Source organism: Centruroides sculpturatus, unplaced genomic scaffold (genome assembly GCF_000671375.1).
Source record: "Centruroides sculpturatus isolate CEXI.00-Female unplaced genomic scaffold, Cexi_2.0 scaffold58, whole genome shotgun sequence".
Classification (NCBI taxonomy): Eukaryota; Metazoa; Arthropoda; class Arachnida; order Scorpiones; family Buthidae; genus Centruroides; species Centruroides sculpturatus.
Window position 1 is genome coordinate 998,256 of NW_019384407.1, and position 20,876 is coordinate 1,019,131.

General features: G+C 27.5%; 1 protein-coding gene across 1 annotated transcript in view; it reads left to right on the plus strand.

Moving 5' to 3' along the window:
* Positions 1–20,876, plus strand: part of LOC111618899 — an 83,500-nt gene that overhangs the window by 45,944 nt on the left and 16,680 nt on the right. The window contains exons 2-3 of the mRNA XM_023360524.1: positions 19,846–20,051; positions 20,145–20,280. Coding sequence (XP_023216292.1) covers positions 19,846–20,051; positions 20,145–20,280 — 342 coding nt within the window. The remainder of the gene's footprint in view (positions 1–19,845; positions 20,052–20,144; positions 20,281–20,876) is intronic.

Sequence of the window (20,876 nt, forward strand, 5' to 3'; positions counted from 1 at the left end):
ATTTTAAATAATAATCTTTTTAAATTAAATTAAATTAATATTATTATATGAAACAATAAAAAATTTCTTTGAGAATCAAAGCGCGTGTGTTGTAAAAAAATTTAAGTATTTTAATGGAAATTACTTAGATTAATTATAATTAGTTAAATGTAAATATTAAAATTTTTATTATTATTTTTTAAAGATTTATTATTCTTTAATGTATTAAATATATAAATATAATTAAATTTGACGGCCGAAAGATCGAGGTAGTTATGGTATCAGCTTACCGTTCTTGGGGTTCCGCGATCGAATCTCAGCAGCCCAAAAAAAAAAAAAAAAACTCCAGGAATTTTTCGGAGGGTTGATTGGTCCTGGATAAACAGGGTATTCCGCAGCTTCCTTTATGAGCCTGGCGATAGATATGGAAAAAGGCCCTCCATATCTATCTTACCTGATAAAAGCCCTTTTTCCTAGATATATATGGGGGAAAAAGTCTTATTTTTTCCATATCTATCAATGAAAGAAAAGGCCCTTTTAAAGGCCTTTTTCAGGCAGAGGGTTAAAAGAACCGTTTTCAAATTAATTGATGGTAATAAATATAATTTGGAAATTTATATAATATTATAATTAAAATTTTGTTGTATATAATTAAATATTTATCATTTTATCACATCATATAGAAATTTATTTAAAATAATTAAAATATCCAAATTATTTATAATCTCACGATAAAATTTTAAATAAACTTTAAATAAAAATATAGATATTATATATATTTTTTAATGAAATAAGATCGTTAGCATCACCCGGGAGATGTTTTCTACCATCGTTTAATTCCTGTCCGTTTGTCTATTCGGAACGAAAACATTTGAGAGTAAGGATACAACCGCATAGCTTTGAGATCTAAGCCAAGAGACACATAAGCCACCCCACCAGAACAAAATGGAGGCACATTTGAGATCTTGGAAGTTTCTAGAGCTGAAGAAGAATATCATACTTTAATTTCATGTAAAATAATGCATGATCTTAAATAAAATTAAAGTTAACACTAGACCCAGATGTTAACGTAAACAGATATTAACATAATAATAATAATAATAAATTTTAGGCCTCTACAAATTGCTCTACTGGCATTCTCTCTATCACATATCTAGATAGAAAAGATGTCAGTATAATAATTTGTACAGCCCCAGACACAGGGTCAACAAATTTTATTTTTTAATCTAAAATTCACGATATGAAAGTGATGAAAATTTTATCTTTGTTTGTTTGTTTTATTGATTTTCACCCTCCCTCCCGTATATTTTTACAGCTTTCGGAGAGAAGTGAAATGCTGCATTTGTCACTAACTCGGGCCTCAGACTTTAAACTACAATAAAAATTAATTAATAATATAATTTAAATTAAATACAGCATAATTAATATCCTAAACTTAATCATTTCTAATAATTCTACCTGTCCATTCGCTGGTTTCCGACAGCTACAACTAAAAAACAAAAAAGTATTTAAAGCTTAAATTCTGAGCTTTCCGTATCTGCTCTAGATTTTACTACTGTCTTGCCCCTGTACATCACACTTCTCCCGATAACAGCAGAGTCATGCCAGTCATCTATCTAACTCCGCTGTGGGAAAGAAAAAATTTTTTGAATTGAAATCACGTGACTTCCGGTCCAACCAGTAAGTCATGTGATTTCAATTCAACTAGCTTTCCATACCTGATTCTCGTTTATCAAACTCCGTTCAGAACATTAACAGAAGGACGACAGTGGAATGCAATTTTTAAAATTGCAGCCCAATTAGGATATAAAACTATTATTAATTTATATAAAAAAATAAATAAAAATTCGTACTAAATAAAATTTTTTTAAAAATTACTATAATTTAATTTATTTTTCAGAAAATAATCTACACGAAAATTTGATTTATTTTTAGAGAAACTAAAAAAAAAAAATAAAATTAAACATAAATTTAATAAATTTAAACAGATCTTAGTCTAGTTTAATTCGAAGAGAATTTATAAAATGTTTTTAATAGCTAATAAAATCAATAAGTTAATTTTAATTCGATTTTTAACGATCGTTGACGAAATTACCTCTCGCTTTTCCAATCCGAATTTCAAACAGGATTTTGTCAAAATGATTGTCAAACTTTAAGATTCACACTCGTTGTTATCTCCTAATTGAATTTTAAATCGTGCTGCTGACAAAATCGTTGTTAATCATAATTGAATTTCAAATGACAAACATCATTGTTAAACCAAGATTCGACTTCAGAATGTTTCCATGAAAATCTTATTATGATCGTACGGGATAATGTTACTGACGAAATATTTATCTCTTGTTAAATACATAACACTATTCATTATTAAACAGATCAAAATGACTGATACGATTTTAAAATATTCAAATTTTCAAGAGGAATTATTAAGAAAAGCTTTGAAAAATAACATCGTTGACATCACGTCTGATAAAAGTTTTATATTCTAATTTTGCCCACTTCCATCGTAAAAAAAAGTAATAAACAATTATGGAAAATACGTGCAAAAATTATTATGACATCGCCGCAATTTTTAATCACATTCTTAATTTATTTAATTCAAAATATATGCTCGCGATCTTAAATTAGTAGTGTCTAGCCCCTGTAAATCATACTTTCCCTGATAACAGAAGAGTAATGCCGGTAATCTATGTAACTTCATTCTGAGGAAAATCTGAGGAAATTACGTGACTTTCTTCGTAGACCGGAAGTTCGTATATAGATAATCGGGGCCTCCTGCCCCTGATATGGGCCTCTACTGATCAGGTCTCGACTTTCATCTATCTAACACCACTCTCGAGATTAAGAAATAATAGACAGTGGGAATTTATAGGTGTACAATTTTTTATTAAATTGCAACCCAATTATTTTGCCAAGTAAATTATGCCTTACTCTAGCGAATTCGGAAATTCCTTGCATGGATTAGCGAAGGTGCCTTATTACCAAGAACGTACAAGTCTAAAGCTTGTCTAAAGACAATGAATGCCGTCTCCCGTACTAATATTATTATTGTACAGGGGTGTACAGTAATTGTACGTTTAATTATTTACTAAATTTAATGTTATAGCTTTACCGTATTAAAAAAATCGTAAATAATAGACAAACATAGAAAAAGCATTACGGCGGAAAATTGATATGCCGGATGAGCGAGATGATGCGGTAATTTATTTTTTTTTTCTCCGGTTCCAAAATTCCAAAAATTCTTAACGACGAAGGTTGGAAAAAAATAAGAAAAATTCCAATTTACCAATTGCGTGTCAGGTAAATTGATGAACAATTAAGTAACCTATAATGAACTTCTGTAGTGAAGATAGTTTGTATTGTAACTCGAGCAATTTCCATAGGAGGAAGTTGATGGTAAACAGACAGAGGTTGTACCATGTCTCGGTACCGGTTCACTAAACATTTTTCAATGTCAATACTGACTAAGTAGAAATCAGTACAAAGCGAAAGCTGGTAAAGTATCTGCTAATGGAGTTTAGTGGGAATATCTTTGACCTAAGTTTACTTTTATGTAATCAAGGTGTAATTTAAACTTCACTGTAAATTTAATGGAACTTTTTCGTTGTACGATTGAATAACTTTTCGCTCCCGAATCGTAGCATTAAGTAGTTAATTCAATGTTAACAATTTCGTGAAAACTTTAAATGTAAATCCCCTTTTCCTCTAGATAAATATTTTTGAAGTGAGATAATTTCCACTTTCGATAAAATAATAAAACTTTATATCCTAAATTAATTTTAAAAATTCTTTAATTATAACTTTATGAATTTCTCAGTTAAAAGGCTTCGAGAAAATGTATAAACGTCACGAATCTACATAGACAATGGGTTGATTACGTCACCGAAACAAAGCCTTAATTACTTTTAAAACAAAATACGTTATAATATTTTATGGAAATGACGTAATTTCTTTAATTATTAAACCATAAATCTTCAGTGTTTATGCTGAGAAAAATCTGTAAAATTGCGAATTTAATTACTGAAGACGTCCAAGTATTGCCATTCTCTTTGTGAAATTGGTCTTATATCTTTTAATTATAACCTCATAAATTTATTCATAAACAAGTAAAAAAAAATTATGGCAAATTAATAAATTAATTTGACAAATTATGTAAACATGTGTCAATTGAAAATAGTGATGTGTTTTAATTGTTTTAATAAGAAAAACAATTCAGTTTTGAGATATTTTTAGCGATTATTATTAATTTTAATGAAATATAACATTTATATCTGTCAAAATATTAATTATATAATTTTGTTTATTAATTTTTTGGACAAATAACAGAATAAATGTGTTTATTATGTAAATAGAACGAGAATATTTTAAATTAATTCCTTACAACTTTACGTAATTATATACGGAAGATCTGTTTAAAATTTTTCTATAATAATATAAAATAATTACATTCTTTCCACCCTGTGGGCCTTAAAGGGACCTTTTATTAGGAACCTTCGTACACAAAGACCCGAAAAACACGTGGCTAGATCGTTGGCGAGGTGCGAATCCACGACCAGTTCAACACTTGGCCACTGGTGGGCCCCAGAGTTGTAAACCAGTGCCTTACCCCCTTGTCCATTATATATTTTTAATTTTTTTATACATTATTTCTGATATTTTAGACATATTTGCATTAATAATTAAGTGCATATTTAGAAAATATTTCCGTAAAGTTAATTAATTTGTGAAGATAATGGTAATAATTAATTACGTATAGTCTATTAATTAACATTACGTTAAATAAATTTGTGAGAAATATTCTAGAATAATCAATATTTGTATTAAAAAAGTAATAATTATTATTAAAAGTTTAGAAAAAAAATTTTTAAAAGATGAAATATAATTAATTTTAATTTAATTCAATTTTTATCGAGTTATGACAGAAATAATATAATTAAAATGATATAGAATGTAAATTAAGTTATATAATTTTATTATTAAAATAAAATTTTATACCAGCTGGAAGACGGTGAAGGAGTCATCTTACCGTTCTGGTGGGATCTGATATAGAATTCATGGGGTGAGAAAATTGCAATAATTTTTCGGGGATCCAATCCTCATTATCTCGCTGCCTCATTGAGAGCGTGGACCTTAAAAAATACCCGTTCGCCTCATTGCATGTCTGGCCAAACTCACAATGAGCTGGAAAAAAGTCTTTTGACATTCAGCCTCCCCATTGTAGGCCAAACCAAACCCAAAATAGGCTTGAAAAAGGCCTTCTAACATCTTCCCACCCTATTGTAGGCCAAACCAAACCCAAAATAGGCTTGAAAAAGGCCTTTTTACACCCTCCCACCCTATTGTAGGCCAAACCAAACCCAAAATAGGCTTGAAAAAAAGGCATTCTAACACCCTCCCACCCTATTGTAGGCCAAACCAAACCCACAATTGACGCGAAAAACGCCCTTTTAGTGTCTACAGTGCGGAAAGAGTTCCCAAAAATTTCTACATATAAAAATATAGAAATTATAAATTAACACACATCACACACAATATATATATATATATATCAAATAATCAATATAAAAATTTATTCACCTATAAAAAATAAAACAAATTTATAAGAAATTAAATCGTGATCAAACTTCATTTAAAATCGAAATTCTTTCTGACATCAAACTATATTACAAAGTAATAAATTGAATATTAAATTTCTCTTGCAAACTGTCGAAGTGAATCAAATTACAAGAAGATTTTTTTTAAAAAAAATATTTAAAATATTTTGACACGGCATAAAAAAGGAAGATTATCGNATTATTAAAATAAAATTTTATACCAGCTGGAAGACGGTGAAGGAGTCATCTTACCGTTCTGGTGGGATCTGATATAGAATTCATGGGGTGAGAAAATTGCAATAATTTTTCGGGGATCCAATCCTCATTATCTCGCTGCCTCATTGAGAGCGTGGACCTTAAAAAATACCCGTTCGCCTCATTGCATGTCTGGCCAAACTCACAATGAGCTGGAAAAAAGTCTTTTGACATTCAGCCTCCCCATTGTAGGCCAAACCAAACCCAAAATAGGCTTGAAAAAGGCCTTCTAACATCTTCCCACCCTATTGTAGGCCAAACCAAACCCAAAATAGGCTTGAAAAAGGCCTTTTTACACCCTCCCACCCTATTGTAGGCCAAACCAAACCCAAAATAGGCTTGAAAAAAAGGCATTCTAACACCCTCCCACCCTATTGTAGGCCAAACCAAACCCACAATTGACGCGAAAAACGCCCTTTTAGTGTCTACAGTGCGGAAAGAGTTCCCAAAAATTTCTACATATAAAAATATAGAAATTATAAATTAACACACATCACACACAATATATATATATATATATCAAATAATCAATATAAAAATTTATTCACCTATAAAAAATAAAACAAATTTATAAGAAATTAAATCGTGATCAAACTTCATTTAAAATCGAAATTCTTTCTGACATCAAACTATATTACAAAGTAATAAATTGAATATTAAATTTCTCTTGCAAACTGTCGAAGTGAATCAAATTACAAGAAGATTTTTTTTAAAAAAAATATTTAAAATATTTTGACACGGCATAAAAAAGGAACTTTATCGTTTTAAAATTTATAAAAAAAATAATAATAATATTTTATTAAATATTCGTTAATCTATACGAAATTTATACGCGTGATAATATTGTTGCCTACTTAAAGATCACTCGGAGTAATAAATTTCCCCCTCGAGATTAACTTACAGATTGAGTCACGTGGATAAAAGTAAATCATAGATTTTTATGATAACAGTATTTACGTACTTAAATATGAATACGTATCACGTATTCAATCTATAATCTTACATTCCCATAGTGAACACACAGACTTAACATTCAATTCCTTTCTCGTTTCTTCGAAAATTGGGATGAGTTTCTCCAACACAATAAATTTTTCAATAAATTATACAGTTCCTGATAAAACTGCATCAATTTTACAAGTAAAAATAATAAAAATAATAGTTAAAAATATCAATTTTAATAAATATACCAGTATTTTTACATCTCCTTTAATAATTAATATAAGTTTCTTTTAAAGAATGGTTTTAAAAAAACAATATATATATATATATGGCGAGTGATTTTACAGAAAAATAGACTATTTATTTATTTAAAAAATTGTGTATTTTGTAGTATAAAATATATAAAACGTTTAGAAATTTACTTATATTTTAAAGATTGTAAATATAGAAAATTGGGACGTAGAGAAGAATATTTATATATAGCTTTATTCTTTATGAATAATTTATTGTTTAGTATATTTAGGAAAGGAGTAAGGATAAAAAGGAGAAATAAGCATATTTAAGTGTAAATTCACCTCCCTTTACTCTTCCTAAATATACTTTTTATTGTATACTTAATTATATCCTAAATCCTATTATTTCTCTTCCTTAAACATCCTTACTTCTTCCCTAAATATGCCATAAAATAAATTTTTTTATTCTTTCCATTTACTCCTCTTAAATATGCTTCTCTCTCCTATTATATGCTTATAGTAAGGATAGGTTTTAGGATATAATTAAGCATATAATAGGAGTAAAAGAAGGAGAAGAAAAAATTTATTGTTTAATGCATTTAGGAAAGAAGTAAGGACGTTTAAGGAGTAAGGATAAGTTTTAGAATATAATTAAGTATAGATAAGAATAATAATTATATTCAGAAGGATTAAAGAGAGTAGGAAGAAGAATTTTGAGTTTATTATGTAAATAGAACGAGAATATTTTAAATTAATTCCTTACAACTTTACGTAATTATATACGGAAGATCTGTTTAAAATTTTTCTATAATAATATAAAATAATTACATTCTTTCCACCCTGTGGGCCTTAAAGGGACCTTTTATTAGGAACCTTCGTACACAAAGACCCGAAAAACACGTGGCTAGATCGTTGGCGAGGTGCGAATCCACGACCAGTTCAACACTTGGCCACTGGTGGGCCCCAGAGTTGTAAACCAGTGCCTTACCCCCTTGTCCATTATATATTTTTAATTTTTTTATACATTATTTCTGATATTTTAGACATATTTGCATTAATAATTAAGTGCATATTTAGAAAATATTTCCGTAAAGTTAATTAATTTGTGAAGATAATGGTAATAATTAATTACGTATAGTCTATTAATTAACATTACGTTAAATAAATTTGTGAGAAATATTCTAGAATAATCAATATTTGTATTNTGAAATTAAAATATTTGTTATATTTTAATTTAATCCTATTATTTGGCGAACAAATATTTTCTCTTGGCTTTCCAATGCATTAGTCTCATTTATCTCCAATTGAGTTCAGAGATCTTTTATTCGTAATTAGATATCATTAAATACTAGTTTATAACATGTGTATGTGTAATGTGTTTCGGCTATTAATTATTTATCTGCTGCTGTTTGTGACAGATAAATTAATATATGATCCGATGAGCAAATATTCATATATAAAAGGTAGATAGGTACCACTAAATTCTGTATCTTACTAAGAAATTATTTAGTTAAGGGGAGGTTAGGATATGAAAGAAAAAAAAAGAAAGGAGAGGAGGATTTTATTGATTTCATCAATTCATAAATTGGAATGATAATTATGTAATTTAAAGATGAATAAAGAATTCTTTCGTTAGGATAATATCGAAGCATCTTCACTCCCAGATGGTTTGTTCACAAAACAGCTTAAATTTGCATACTAATGAGCTGATAAACTTAAAAGTCAAAGCAACAAACAATCTATTTTTTATTTAAATTTCTGAATTAATTTTTTTTTATCTTATCCTCTACAGAAAATAAAGATAAATTCGAATGTTTTGAAGCTCTATGTAACTATAAAAAAATCATTTTACATCTGCTTTCGATTTTATCGATTAAAATATCCTATATATTTCGAATAATTTCGTTTAATTCGAATGCAAATAAATTAAAAAATATATATATATTTTTAAATAATTAATAATAAATTGCGTATAAGACACATTTAAGCTGATAAAATTTATCATCCGAACGAATTTATTTTTGCCATTTACCATTTAATTTTTTAGAGAGGTTGGACGATTTTTAGAAACTTTACTACTGTTTAATTCAATTTAATTTTCGACTGTTAAAATTTATGAATAAATCAGAAATGTCTCCTCCTTTCTTTAATCTTCTTCAATCGATAAAAGTGCAACACGTCTTGCATCTTTCAATCCTACTGCAAAGTTCTTTCTATCTTATTTATATTTAAGGTCTTCCTAAAATTTTTATTGTCCCCCCTCAAAAAAAAATTCGTTTTCTTCCCCTTCTTCTCCCTCTTTGGTTCTCCTATTAATATACTACCGGATATTAATTTTAATTCTTAAAGAATTTGTTAAGGTTAAGACGTAGCTGTTTAAGTCTATCAGAATTCTATTGAAGTAAAGAACGTCAACAGAATTCTTCATTCCCCCTTCATATTTTCAGACTCTTGCAATTCATGACACAATTTAACAGGAAGAATTTTCTTTAAGGCTGCTTTACCACTAATGAGCAAGATTAAAAGTTCACCTTAGTCGTTAGTTAAGGGGGTACTAACTTAATCTAGTTTTTCTTAACGAGTGAAAGGTATTTATGTAAATATATATATATATATTAAAATTTATAGCTTCTGACTTTTTAAATTCGTATAAATATCTCATTAAAGAAAACAGATTAAAGTATTAAAAATAATACTTTCTTATGTTTTTTGTTTTATTATATTAAAATCTATCCTTTTCTGTTTAAATCTGATTAAATTTTGGGTGTGTGTTACTTTCCCGGATGTTATATAACAGAGGAATGACACCTTGTTCAAGATTTTTACATTTTTGAACTCTAAAACGTATAGAAATGTTTAAAAATTTAGGGATTTTTCTGTATGTATGGATGTAGTGTGGAGTGCTCACCTAATTTGAAGCTTAATAACTCCTGTACCTTTTCTCGAAAATTTCTGAAATTTGGCATGAAGGTTTGTTTACTAGGGCGAAATGTTTCTAGAAGTTTTCAGGAAAATCGAACCATTGATTTAGTCGATATGGTTCCATCCCTTAATGTCCCCTAAAAAAATCTGAAGACTTAAAAGTAATGGTAACAATTATTAGGGATGAAAACAAAAGAGGAATAACAAAAATCCACCAACAATATTGCCAGCTTATATATATATATATATTTGCCTCAATTAAAAATTTTTATCCGTTTGACTAACGTATAACCAGCATCAGGATAAATATTTATTTTTTTTTAATAAAATGGCTGTTTTTTTCTAATCTATAAACTATTTCGAGCATTAGATAAAATATATAAACATTATAATAAACATATTTGTACAATTTATCGATCAGAAAATTATTTATTTATATTTATATCCTTCTTCTATCGATCGAATTATAANAATAATAAATTGCGTATAAGACACATTTAAGCTGATAAAATTTATCATCCGAACGAATTTATTTTTGCCATTTACCATTTAATTTTTTAGAGAGGTTGGACGATTTTTAGAAACTTTACTACTGTTTAATTCAATTTAATTTTCGACTGTTAAAATTTATGAATAAATCAGAAATGTCTCCTCCTTTCTTTAATCTTCTTCAATCGATAAAAGTGCAACACGTCTTGCATCTTTCAATCCTACTGCAAAGTTCTTTCTATCTTATTTATATTTAAGGTCTTCCTAAAATTTTTATTGTCCCCCCTCAAAAAAAAATTCGTTTTCTTCCCCTTCTTCTCCCTCTTTGGTTCTCCTATTAATATACTACCGGATATTAATTTTAATTCTTAAAGAATTTGTTAAGGTTAAGACGTAGCTGTTTAAGTCTATCAGAATTCTATTGAAGTAAAGAACGTCAACAGAATTCTTCATTCCCCCTTCATATTTTCAGACTCTTGCAATTCATGACACAATTTAACAGGAAGAATTTTCTTTAAGGCTGCTTTACCACTAATGAGCAAGATTAAAAGTTCACCTTAGTCGTTAGTTAAGGGGGTACTAACTTAATCTAGTTTTTCTTAACGAGTGAAAGGTATTTATGTAAATATATATATATATATTAAAATTTATAGCTTCTGACTTTTTAAATTCGTATAAATATCTCATTAAAGAAAACAGATTAAAGTATTAAAAATAATACTTTCTTATGTTTTTTGTTTTATTATATTAAAATCTATCCTTTTCTGTTTAAATCTGATTAAATTTTGGGTGTGTGTTACTTTCCCGGATGTTATATAACAGAGGAATGACACCTTGTTCAAGATTTTTACATTTTTGAACTCTAAAACGTATAGAAATGTTTAAAAATTTAGGGATTTTTCTGTATGTATGGATGTAGTGTGGAGTGCTCACCTAATTTGAAGCTTAATAACTCCTGTACCTTTTCTCGAAAATTTCTGAAATTTGGCATGAAGGTTTGTTTACTAGGGCGAAATGTTTCTAGAAGTTTTCAGGAAAATCGAACCATTGATTTAGTCGATATGGTTCCATCCCTTAATGTCCCCTAAAAAAATCTGAAGACTTAAAAGTAATGGTAACAATTATTAGGGATGAAAACAAAAGAGGAATAACAAAAATCCACCAACAATATTGCCAGCTTATATATATATATATATTTGCCTCAATTAAAAATTTTTATCCGTTTGACTAACGTATAACCAGCATCAGGATAAATATTTATTTTTTTTTAATAAAATGGCTGTTTTTTTCTAATCTATAAACTATTTCGAGCATTAGATAAAATATATAAACATTATAATAAACATATTTGTACAATTTATCGATCAGAAAATTATTTATTTATATTTATATCCTTCTTCTATCGATCGAATTATAAGGCGACATTCCATTAAACATAAAGGAAGAACCTTAGATTTTTATGTAGTTTGAAAGAATTAATAAAGAATTTTTACTTAAAAAATTAATAAATTTTAATAAATCGATAAATATTTCTTTTTAAAAAATTAATTATAATTTGAAATTTTAATTTTTCTTAAAGTTTTAATCGATATTTTCATAAATAATCACCTTTTTTTTTTTGGAGCGATGCAACTGAAGTAGGCTTTAAATAGTAATATCGAGTAATAAAGAAGAATGATTTTAATTACGTTTAATAATATTAGAAAATTAAGCACTAATAATTCTTAGTAGAATTTAAATAAAATCTAATTTAGAGAAGTTAAAAGATTTACCTGTCTCTCTTTGCAAATTAATGCCACTGCTTTAAAGGAATCAACAAAGAAACGAAATTCTGATTATATGAAGCGGGTAAATAAAAAGAATTAAAATGGAGTACTGTAGAAAATTTAACGTTAATTATTCTGCAACACTGATTATTAAACTCTACCCTCTTATGGTGAACTAACAAAAGAATATAAAAGAAAAGAGAAAAATTTCCTTCCTTTGTTACAATTTAGAAATGGCCATCATTCCTATTTGTTTAAGGCTAAATTCATTATTTATATAAAGTCTCCAATGGAGGTTATCTCTTATTTAAATAATTATATAGTAATTTTCTCGTTAATGTCTGTATGTAATGCATTAATGTATGCTACTGTATTCCGGTGAGCTCAGTTGATTTCCGATTGTTATATACGCTGTTTTTTTTTTAAAAAAACATTAAATTATTCAAGCTTTTTTTATACCTTAAAATTTATTTTAAAATGTGTTGCAAAATAGAGAATTATTACGAAACAATGTAATCATTGTCGCTCAATAAGGAGTGAGTGTCTCACGTCACGTATACACGCTGTATAACTTATGAAAGGGGAAATGGTCTATTTATTTTTCAATTTCCGTTAAGAACATTCAAATTTCTTTAAAATATTTCTATATTTTAACGGAAACAATAAAGCAAATTCTCTGTTAATGCGTGACGTCAAGCAATGACTCACGCGTGTTTCCAGCATTGTTGTGTGTTTCTGTAATTATCGGATTGTAGACGTTATATATATATAATTTTATTTAATAAATTTAAATCTAAATTTACTGTCGTCATTTCTAAATAGAATTGTATTGATCGAATGTTCTTAAATTAAGAAAAACATTTAACCTGCTACAGTAAGTACTGTACGTAGTGTTTTTCTATCAGACTGTAATGAATTATTTAGATAGAGTTAATAACGTAGAAGTTGTAGACTAAGTGTTCTTCCAAGAATTTTAAAATTTAGTTATTTGTAAACATTTTATAAATGTATAGAACTGGATAAGAGAAAACAGCACTAATGGTAGAAAACAGCCGTAACAGTAGAAGAGAGCGATAACATTATTAACAAGAGAAAATAGTAGTAACAGTAGAAAATAATAACAGCAGCAGTAGCAATAGAAAACAAATAGTAATAGTAGAAAACAGTAGTAACAACAGTTATAATAGAAAACAAGTACAAGTCGACCCCCCTATAACACTGTTGATTTTTCCATTTTATATGAATTCCATGTTGTACGAGTCACTTAGATTTTACAAATACGTGTGCCGGGCTGTGAATTGCTCACGTATTTGTAAAATCTAAATGACTCGTACAACATGGAATTCATATAAAATGGAAAAATCAACAGTGTTATAGGGGTGTCTGTACTGTAATAACAATATTAACAGTAGAAAACAGTAGACAACAGTGGTAAGTGTAGAAAACAGTATTAATAGTAAAAAAATAAAATTTCGACTTCATAAATCTACTTGTTTAAATATTAAAAGGTAAAGACAGTTGAGAAAAATCTATTCTGTCAATTGGAATCGTAAAGTAATCAGGTATCTTTCAATTCTCGTGTTTCCAGGTATCGTTTCAATTTCCAAATATCTTACCTTCTTCGCTTTATTTCATTACTTAATTCATGAAACTAAGTTTTATTTATCACTGTATACTTTCAATATCAATTGTGAATTATATATATTGTCTTAAAATTGTATTTACTTTGAACTGTTTGTCTGAAATTTAGTTTTCCTTTTTTTTTCTTATGTTGCCTGTTACAGAATAATCGATGTAAATTTATTAAAATATGCTCGAAATAATACTTCATTATATAGTATAATTATTTGCAAAAATTGTTTATAACAATTTTAATTTATGTTTTTGTTTTTATGTGCATAATAAAATCAATAGAAGAATTACAATTAAACTTTAATACTATTCATGTAAACTTTGATCGGGTGTCTTTTTTTAAAGCATTTTAAATGGAATTATCATTAACTCAGAATAAATTTTATTATTTTTCTCTTAATTACAGTTAAGATTTCTTTATTTTAATTCTTATTAAATGAAAATTAATCCTGTTTACTGTAAGATATTTAAATACAATCAGCTTAACTTAAATATACTTAAGGATTTTCTCGCTCTTTATTTTCACGCACAATGAATGTTTTTCCTATAGAAATTTAATTAAAATTTATTCTTAAAACTTAATTAAAATTACATCTTCATTTTGATTTAATTTTAAAAAATAAATAAATAAATAATTAAACTTTTAGAATTTTTTAAAATTAAATCTTTATTCATCTTACAATTATAAGTAATTAAATTTATTTCTGATAGAATTATTAAGGTTCTTTGAAATTAAATTATGTTATTTGATAATCAGAACAAATGATTAAGATAATAAATTTAAAATTATTCGTATAAATTTTCTTCTTCTGAAAGAAAAATATATTTGGAGGAAGAAGATCATCGTTAGGAAAAAAAACCAATATTTCATTATTAATAAAAGAAATCTTTGTGAATTATTCATAAAAAAATAATATATTCATTCGTTTAGAGATTGAGTGTAACGTAACTAGAACCAATATTTAGGGAAGGAACGAATTAGATCGTGAAAATCCCCCTACATGCAGCCTCCAGCAATATAAATGAAGAATTATGCACGTGTGTAAATGGGCTTGTCACATCTCTTCATTTGTTTATTTAGAAAGAAGGACAGGAACCCTTAAAGGGGCTTTTATTTATGAGCCTAAGACCCAATAAATAAACAGCCCTAGTGAGAAAGGGGTCCTCTTATCAGTTACGCTATTGTGAGCATATACAGTATATATATTTAATTAATTTTTTTTTTTACTTAAAAATGACATTTGTTTATAAAATAAACGAGCAAAAAATTATTGTGACGTCATCAAAATGCCGTACTGAAATTTTTAACCATATTCTTAAATTATTTTAATTTAAATAAATACTCTCCACTTCAAATTAGTAGTGTCTTGCCCCTGTAAATCATACTTTTCCTGATAACAACAGAGTAGTGCCGATCATCCGTTTCGGGGGAAAATGTTGAATTTAAATCAAGTAACAAAGTTTATATATAGTTAATCGGGGCCTTTTACATCTATATTTTCTATATGTATTTTAGTTTTCATATATCTAGTATTATTCTCAAGATTAAGGAAGGACAGACAGAAAACAAACAGCGGGACGTGTCTACAATTTTTTCAAATTGCAGCCCAATGAAAAATTTTATAAAAGAGATAAAATAAACACGGGTGAATGAACGAAAAACTTTTCTATTTTAGTCGAAAACTTTTTAAATAAACTATTAAAATATTTTAATTTATAATATTATCGAAACAAGAGATTAGAAGTAGAAAAAGGCAGATATAATAAGCTATAACTCTTAGTAGATCTAGATATAGGTGGGACAGTTTTCTAGTATCATTTTCTTCCTTATTGATGTCGTAAAATATATTTCCTTTGTTCTCTTTAAAGAGAAGATAGTATATGAGCAAAGGAACACAAAGAAACATGAATTGTGGCGTCTTTCTCTAGGTAACTTCTCAAAAGTCTGGATATATTGTATGTCTTCTTATGTCATATATCTGGATAGAAACTGTCTGTTCAGATGGAATAAATGTTCTAAAAACAGTTTATGATGGAATATTACATAACGTTAGTTTTTATACCCTCTTTATTACTCGAAGAAATTTTTAAAGGCAATACATAAAAACAATGCAAATTCAAAGTTTCTTCCAGCATCCCTGATGATTTACATAATTTATATAAGCTTATAGATTAAATCTTTAAGCTTCTAGATTAAAAAGTATATATATATATATACAAAGTTTAAAAATGGTTAGAATGTAATGAAACATTTTAAGGATTAGAAAATATTTTTAAAATCCTGAATTCTTCGATTTGAATAGAAAATGGGAAACATTCTTCAACATTCTAATCACTCTCATTAATCATTGAAATTCTCTAAATTCTTTTATTTGGAGAGCTGAAAATGGTAGAAATTCTTGTTTCTTTGTCTATATTAATTTAATTTTCCTCTATGAATAAATCTTGGTATCTTCCAAGCTTCTGTTGAATTACTAGCAATCATTGCTTAGATTTTAAGAAAAATTATTTTATTTTATTTTTTTCCCATTATTTTATTTTTAATCTAGCAAGTTCTAAATGTCCAAATCAATAATAATCCTATTTATTCATTCCCCCCCCCATTCTTTTCTGTCTGTGTTAAATACAAGATGAAAATTGAAAGGAACTCAACTTTTACAAAAATTGAATAATAATAAAAAGAAAATAATTCCATAAAAGTATGTTCTACTTGCGTTATCTTTGTAATTAAACTTTCGGGTTTTTCACTTAACAAATTTCAACTCTCATTTCATTTACTTTTATTTGTTTTTTTTTTATCTTTAATCTTTCTTTTGTTGCTTCTCCATCAACGACCACGTGATCATTTCCATTACATTTGTAATTCAAATCTGTTGTAATTCCATTGTTTCTACGTAATTGATTTCTTTTTCATTTAAATCTATTTATTTATTTACATTATTATTATTATAAATTTTTTGAAAAAAATTTAACTGATTAAGAAATTTTTATTCTATTTCTTACGTAAGAAAGTACTGTATGTTCCGTTGCGTTAATTATTAATCGTTCTTTACAAGATTTATCTTTTTTAAAAATATTCATAATATGATTTTATTCTTCTTATTATATAATTTATTAATTTTTAGTTCAAATTTATTTATATATTTATTCATTTATATGATTCATACATTTGTTCCTCTTATTCTCTTTCTCACTCCCTCACGCCCTTCCTTTCTTCAGCTTGGATCCTTGAGTAGGCTCTCTTCCTCCTATCCTACTGAGATCTTCTTCATTTTTTTTCCTCTTTCTGATTCTCTCACTCTTTTCCTATCGGCCTAGACCGTTGAATAGGCTGATAGGAAAAGAGACCATTGAATAGGCTGATAGGAAAAGAGACCATTGAATAGGCTGATAGGAAAAGAGACCATTGAATAGGTTGATAGGAAAAGAGACCATTGAATAGGTTGATAGGAAAAGAGACCATTGAATAGGCTGATAGGAAAAGAGACCATTGAATAGGCTGATAGGAAAAGAGACCATTGAATAGGTTGATAGGAAAAGAGACCATTGAATAGTCACTCTACTGTTCTTCTCTTTCTTATCCTTTTCCTCTTCTGTCATTAACTTCTTTTCTTCAGCCTGGATCTTCGAGTAGGAAGAGAGCCTACTGAGACCTACCAAGACTTTCTCTATTCTTACTTATTCGCTTTCTCATTCCCTCACTCTTTTCTTGTTTTCAGCCTAGACTTTTGAGTAGGCTCTTCTCCTGTTCAATACCCTACTGAGCCTTTCTCTTTTCTCACTCCACTCTCTTCCTGCCTTCCTGCCAAATCATCCATTAGGCTCTTTTTTCTCAGTATTCTATTGAGTTCTTCCTTATTCCCTCACCCTCTTTCTTTCTTCATCCTAGACACATCAGTAAGCTCCATCCCTGCTCAGTACCTGTATAGATGTTTCTATAATTTGTGCTAGTGTATATTTATATCCATTCTTCTATACAAGTCTTGTATAGCAATTATTTTGTACACATTTTTGTTTAAAAAATGGCTACCGTTTAGAAGTGGCCTTTGTTGGAAGATGGTCGTTATAGGATGTTCAACTGTATATATATATATATATATAATGGACTTAGACATAGAAACTTTTTACTTCCAAATTAACTGAAGAATTCGAGATGCAAACTTCATTATTTAGATCAGAGAAAACGTAGGCATATTGTTTACTATAGTGTTAAATATAAATATAAATATAAAGCACCAAAAAAAAAATACAAGAAATAGTCAAAAAATTTATTCTAGAATACAGATAAAAGTCGTTTCTGCACTTTAGAATATTTCATAAATATATTCAGGAGTACAATAAAAAGTTATTTTGAATTTTGTACGGGGATACTATTATAATATTTACAAAAGAAATGCATCTATGATTTTTTAGGGAAAAAATAAATAAATAAATAATAGTAATAATAGTAATAATAATAATAATAAAAGAAAGAAAAATATATTAAAGAAACTAAATTGAAATTTTGAATCACGTATAGAATTTACTGAGTTCTTTTTTTTACCTTCTTCTATTATATTCCTTTAACAGAATATTCCAAATTTTACAGTATAAAAATAGGAAAAAAAAATATTTAAAAATTCCCAAGACGATCAAACTACGTTCCAAAATAAACTAAATTTTACAATAGCAAGCAACTCTAGAGAATTCCTTTTTATATAAAGGAATGGAATATATATTGGCTTATATAAAAAATAAATAAAGATAATTGTAAACTCTTTATACACGTGTATATATATAATTAATTATACAATATATATTTATAAGGGATAAGAATTGTGTAGAAGATGGATCACGTTGTACGAGTTTAATTTCGATTTTTAGAGGGGTCTACAGGTACGAGAGGTAGGAGACATGTTTCTTTGAATAAATGTAACATATATCAAACATGTCAGTTTTATATATTTGATAAGAAGGAGTGTTTAAAGGATTTGAAAAGATCTATTCTGGATCTATGGTATGTTTTCAAAGTGTGGGTCTGGTATATTGAAAATGGAGCAGTGGATAAATGATGAGAGGTAAAAAATGCTGGAGAGATCTGAAGAAAAAAAAATGATGTTTGCCTATGCGTAAATATGTTCTTCTTATATACAATTCTACGATAGAATATGCTTTATATAATGGTATCGTTGTGATGGTATGTGGCATGCGATGGTATTTCTATTGACCAAATTGTAAAGTAGAAATTCATTTTAGAATATCTTTGAAATATGAAATGAAGTTGAAGATGCTTTTCTCAAAATATCTTTCATATAGAATCGAAATTCATATCGCATAGCAATACAATATTGTAGAAGAATTAAAGAGATATACATTTGTATTAAGTCTTTCAAAAGAATTCTATTTATTCTCCTTTAAAAGAACCGAACTAAAGCATATATTTTTCTTCTTTTTCTTCAATGAACTTTGGTATATTTTATACTTAATGCATTAAACTGGTAAAGAATAATAATTATAATTCTATAAATTAGATAAAATAAGTATGAAATGCTTAATTTAACGCATTTCATACTTATTTTATCTAATTTATAATTCTATAAATTAGATAAAATAAGTATGAAATGCTTAATTTAGTGCATTTAAAAATGATTATTTATACGAAAAATGCAATGATAAAGACAGAAATCCGAGTTAAAATAGTATTGTTGTATCCGTAATTATCTTCTAGAACGACTTAATATCTCATTCCCTTTTCTCACATTTTCTCCTTTCAAATACATTAAAATATATGTATAAATCCACACTTCCATTCCTGATCTTATTGGTTAATTGCACTTCTCCATTTATCATCCAATTTCTCTTAAAAGTATCATTGCAGCAAGATTACGAATGTATCGATTTTCTCTCCTGAACAATTTCCCTTTCGTTATTAATTTTACTTACAAAACTTTTATATTATATACCTTTATCTCTTTTATATTTATTTATTTATTTTATATCTTACATCTCTACACGTAAGAAGTTTTATTTAAGAAATTTTTAACCTTTAATTTCTAGGTATATTTGGATTAAGATTGGTGAAGTTAGACGTGCCTGGGGCTGTTTTTCGAGGTGATTCAGTTTGGTTAAATTGTTCGTTCGATTTGGAATCGGACGAATTGTATTCGGTCAAGTGGTACAAAAACAACGTCGAATTCTATCGATATTTACCAAGTGACCAACCTCCAGCACAGAAATATGAACAAGTGGGAGTATACTTAGATGTAAGTAGTAGTAGAATTTTAAAAAAATTGTGTAAAATATTCTAAATCTTATTTAGGAAATTTAAATTCCATTTTCTTATTCTACTTTTTCAGTTAGCAAAATCCTATCAAGGCCACTTGTATTTATACAGAACGGATCTGTATACAGAAGGTACTTATCGTTGCGAAGTATCTGCAGAATCTCCATCTTTTCAAACAATACGAGAAGAGAACGACATACGTATTTATGGTAAGATGTTCTGTGAGATCATCCCTAACCATCTACAACTTTATACATATATATATAAGCCATTTATGGTATAATATTTAAAGATTTTAATGTATTTAAGCACCTATCCTAATTATATATATATATATAAGTTATAGACTATTAATGATAAGATAAATTGAGATTTTTAGCAAATTTAAATACCTATTTATCTATTTAATTTTTTACACTCCATATAGAATAATTACTTGTATTAATTAGCTACTGTAAATTACGTTTAAAATACATTTTAAAGTATAAATAATATAAATTAAACATTTATAAAGATATACAATTAACGAAACGAAGCACGAAATATAATTTTTATAAGTAAGCCAAGTTGTAATTTAATAACGAAGTAGATAAATAAATTATCCTCGCGAAATTCCAAATTATCACTCAGAAAAAAAAAATTTTTTTATCCATTTATTTACTTTTATTGTCGAATTTTTTAATACTTTAAGTGAATAGACGTTTAAATTTTTAAGTTTTTTTTACAATAAAAAAAACCCGAAGAAAAAAAAAGGGAAAATACATNCGCGAACCCACGTGTTCGGTGATTTTAACTTAAGTTTCCC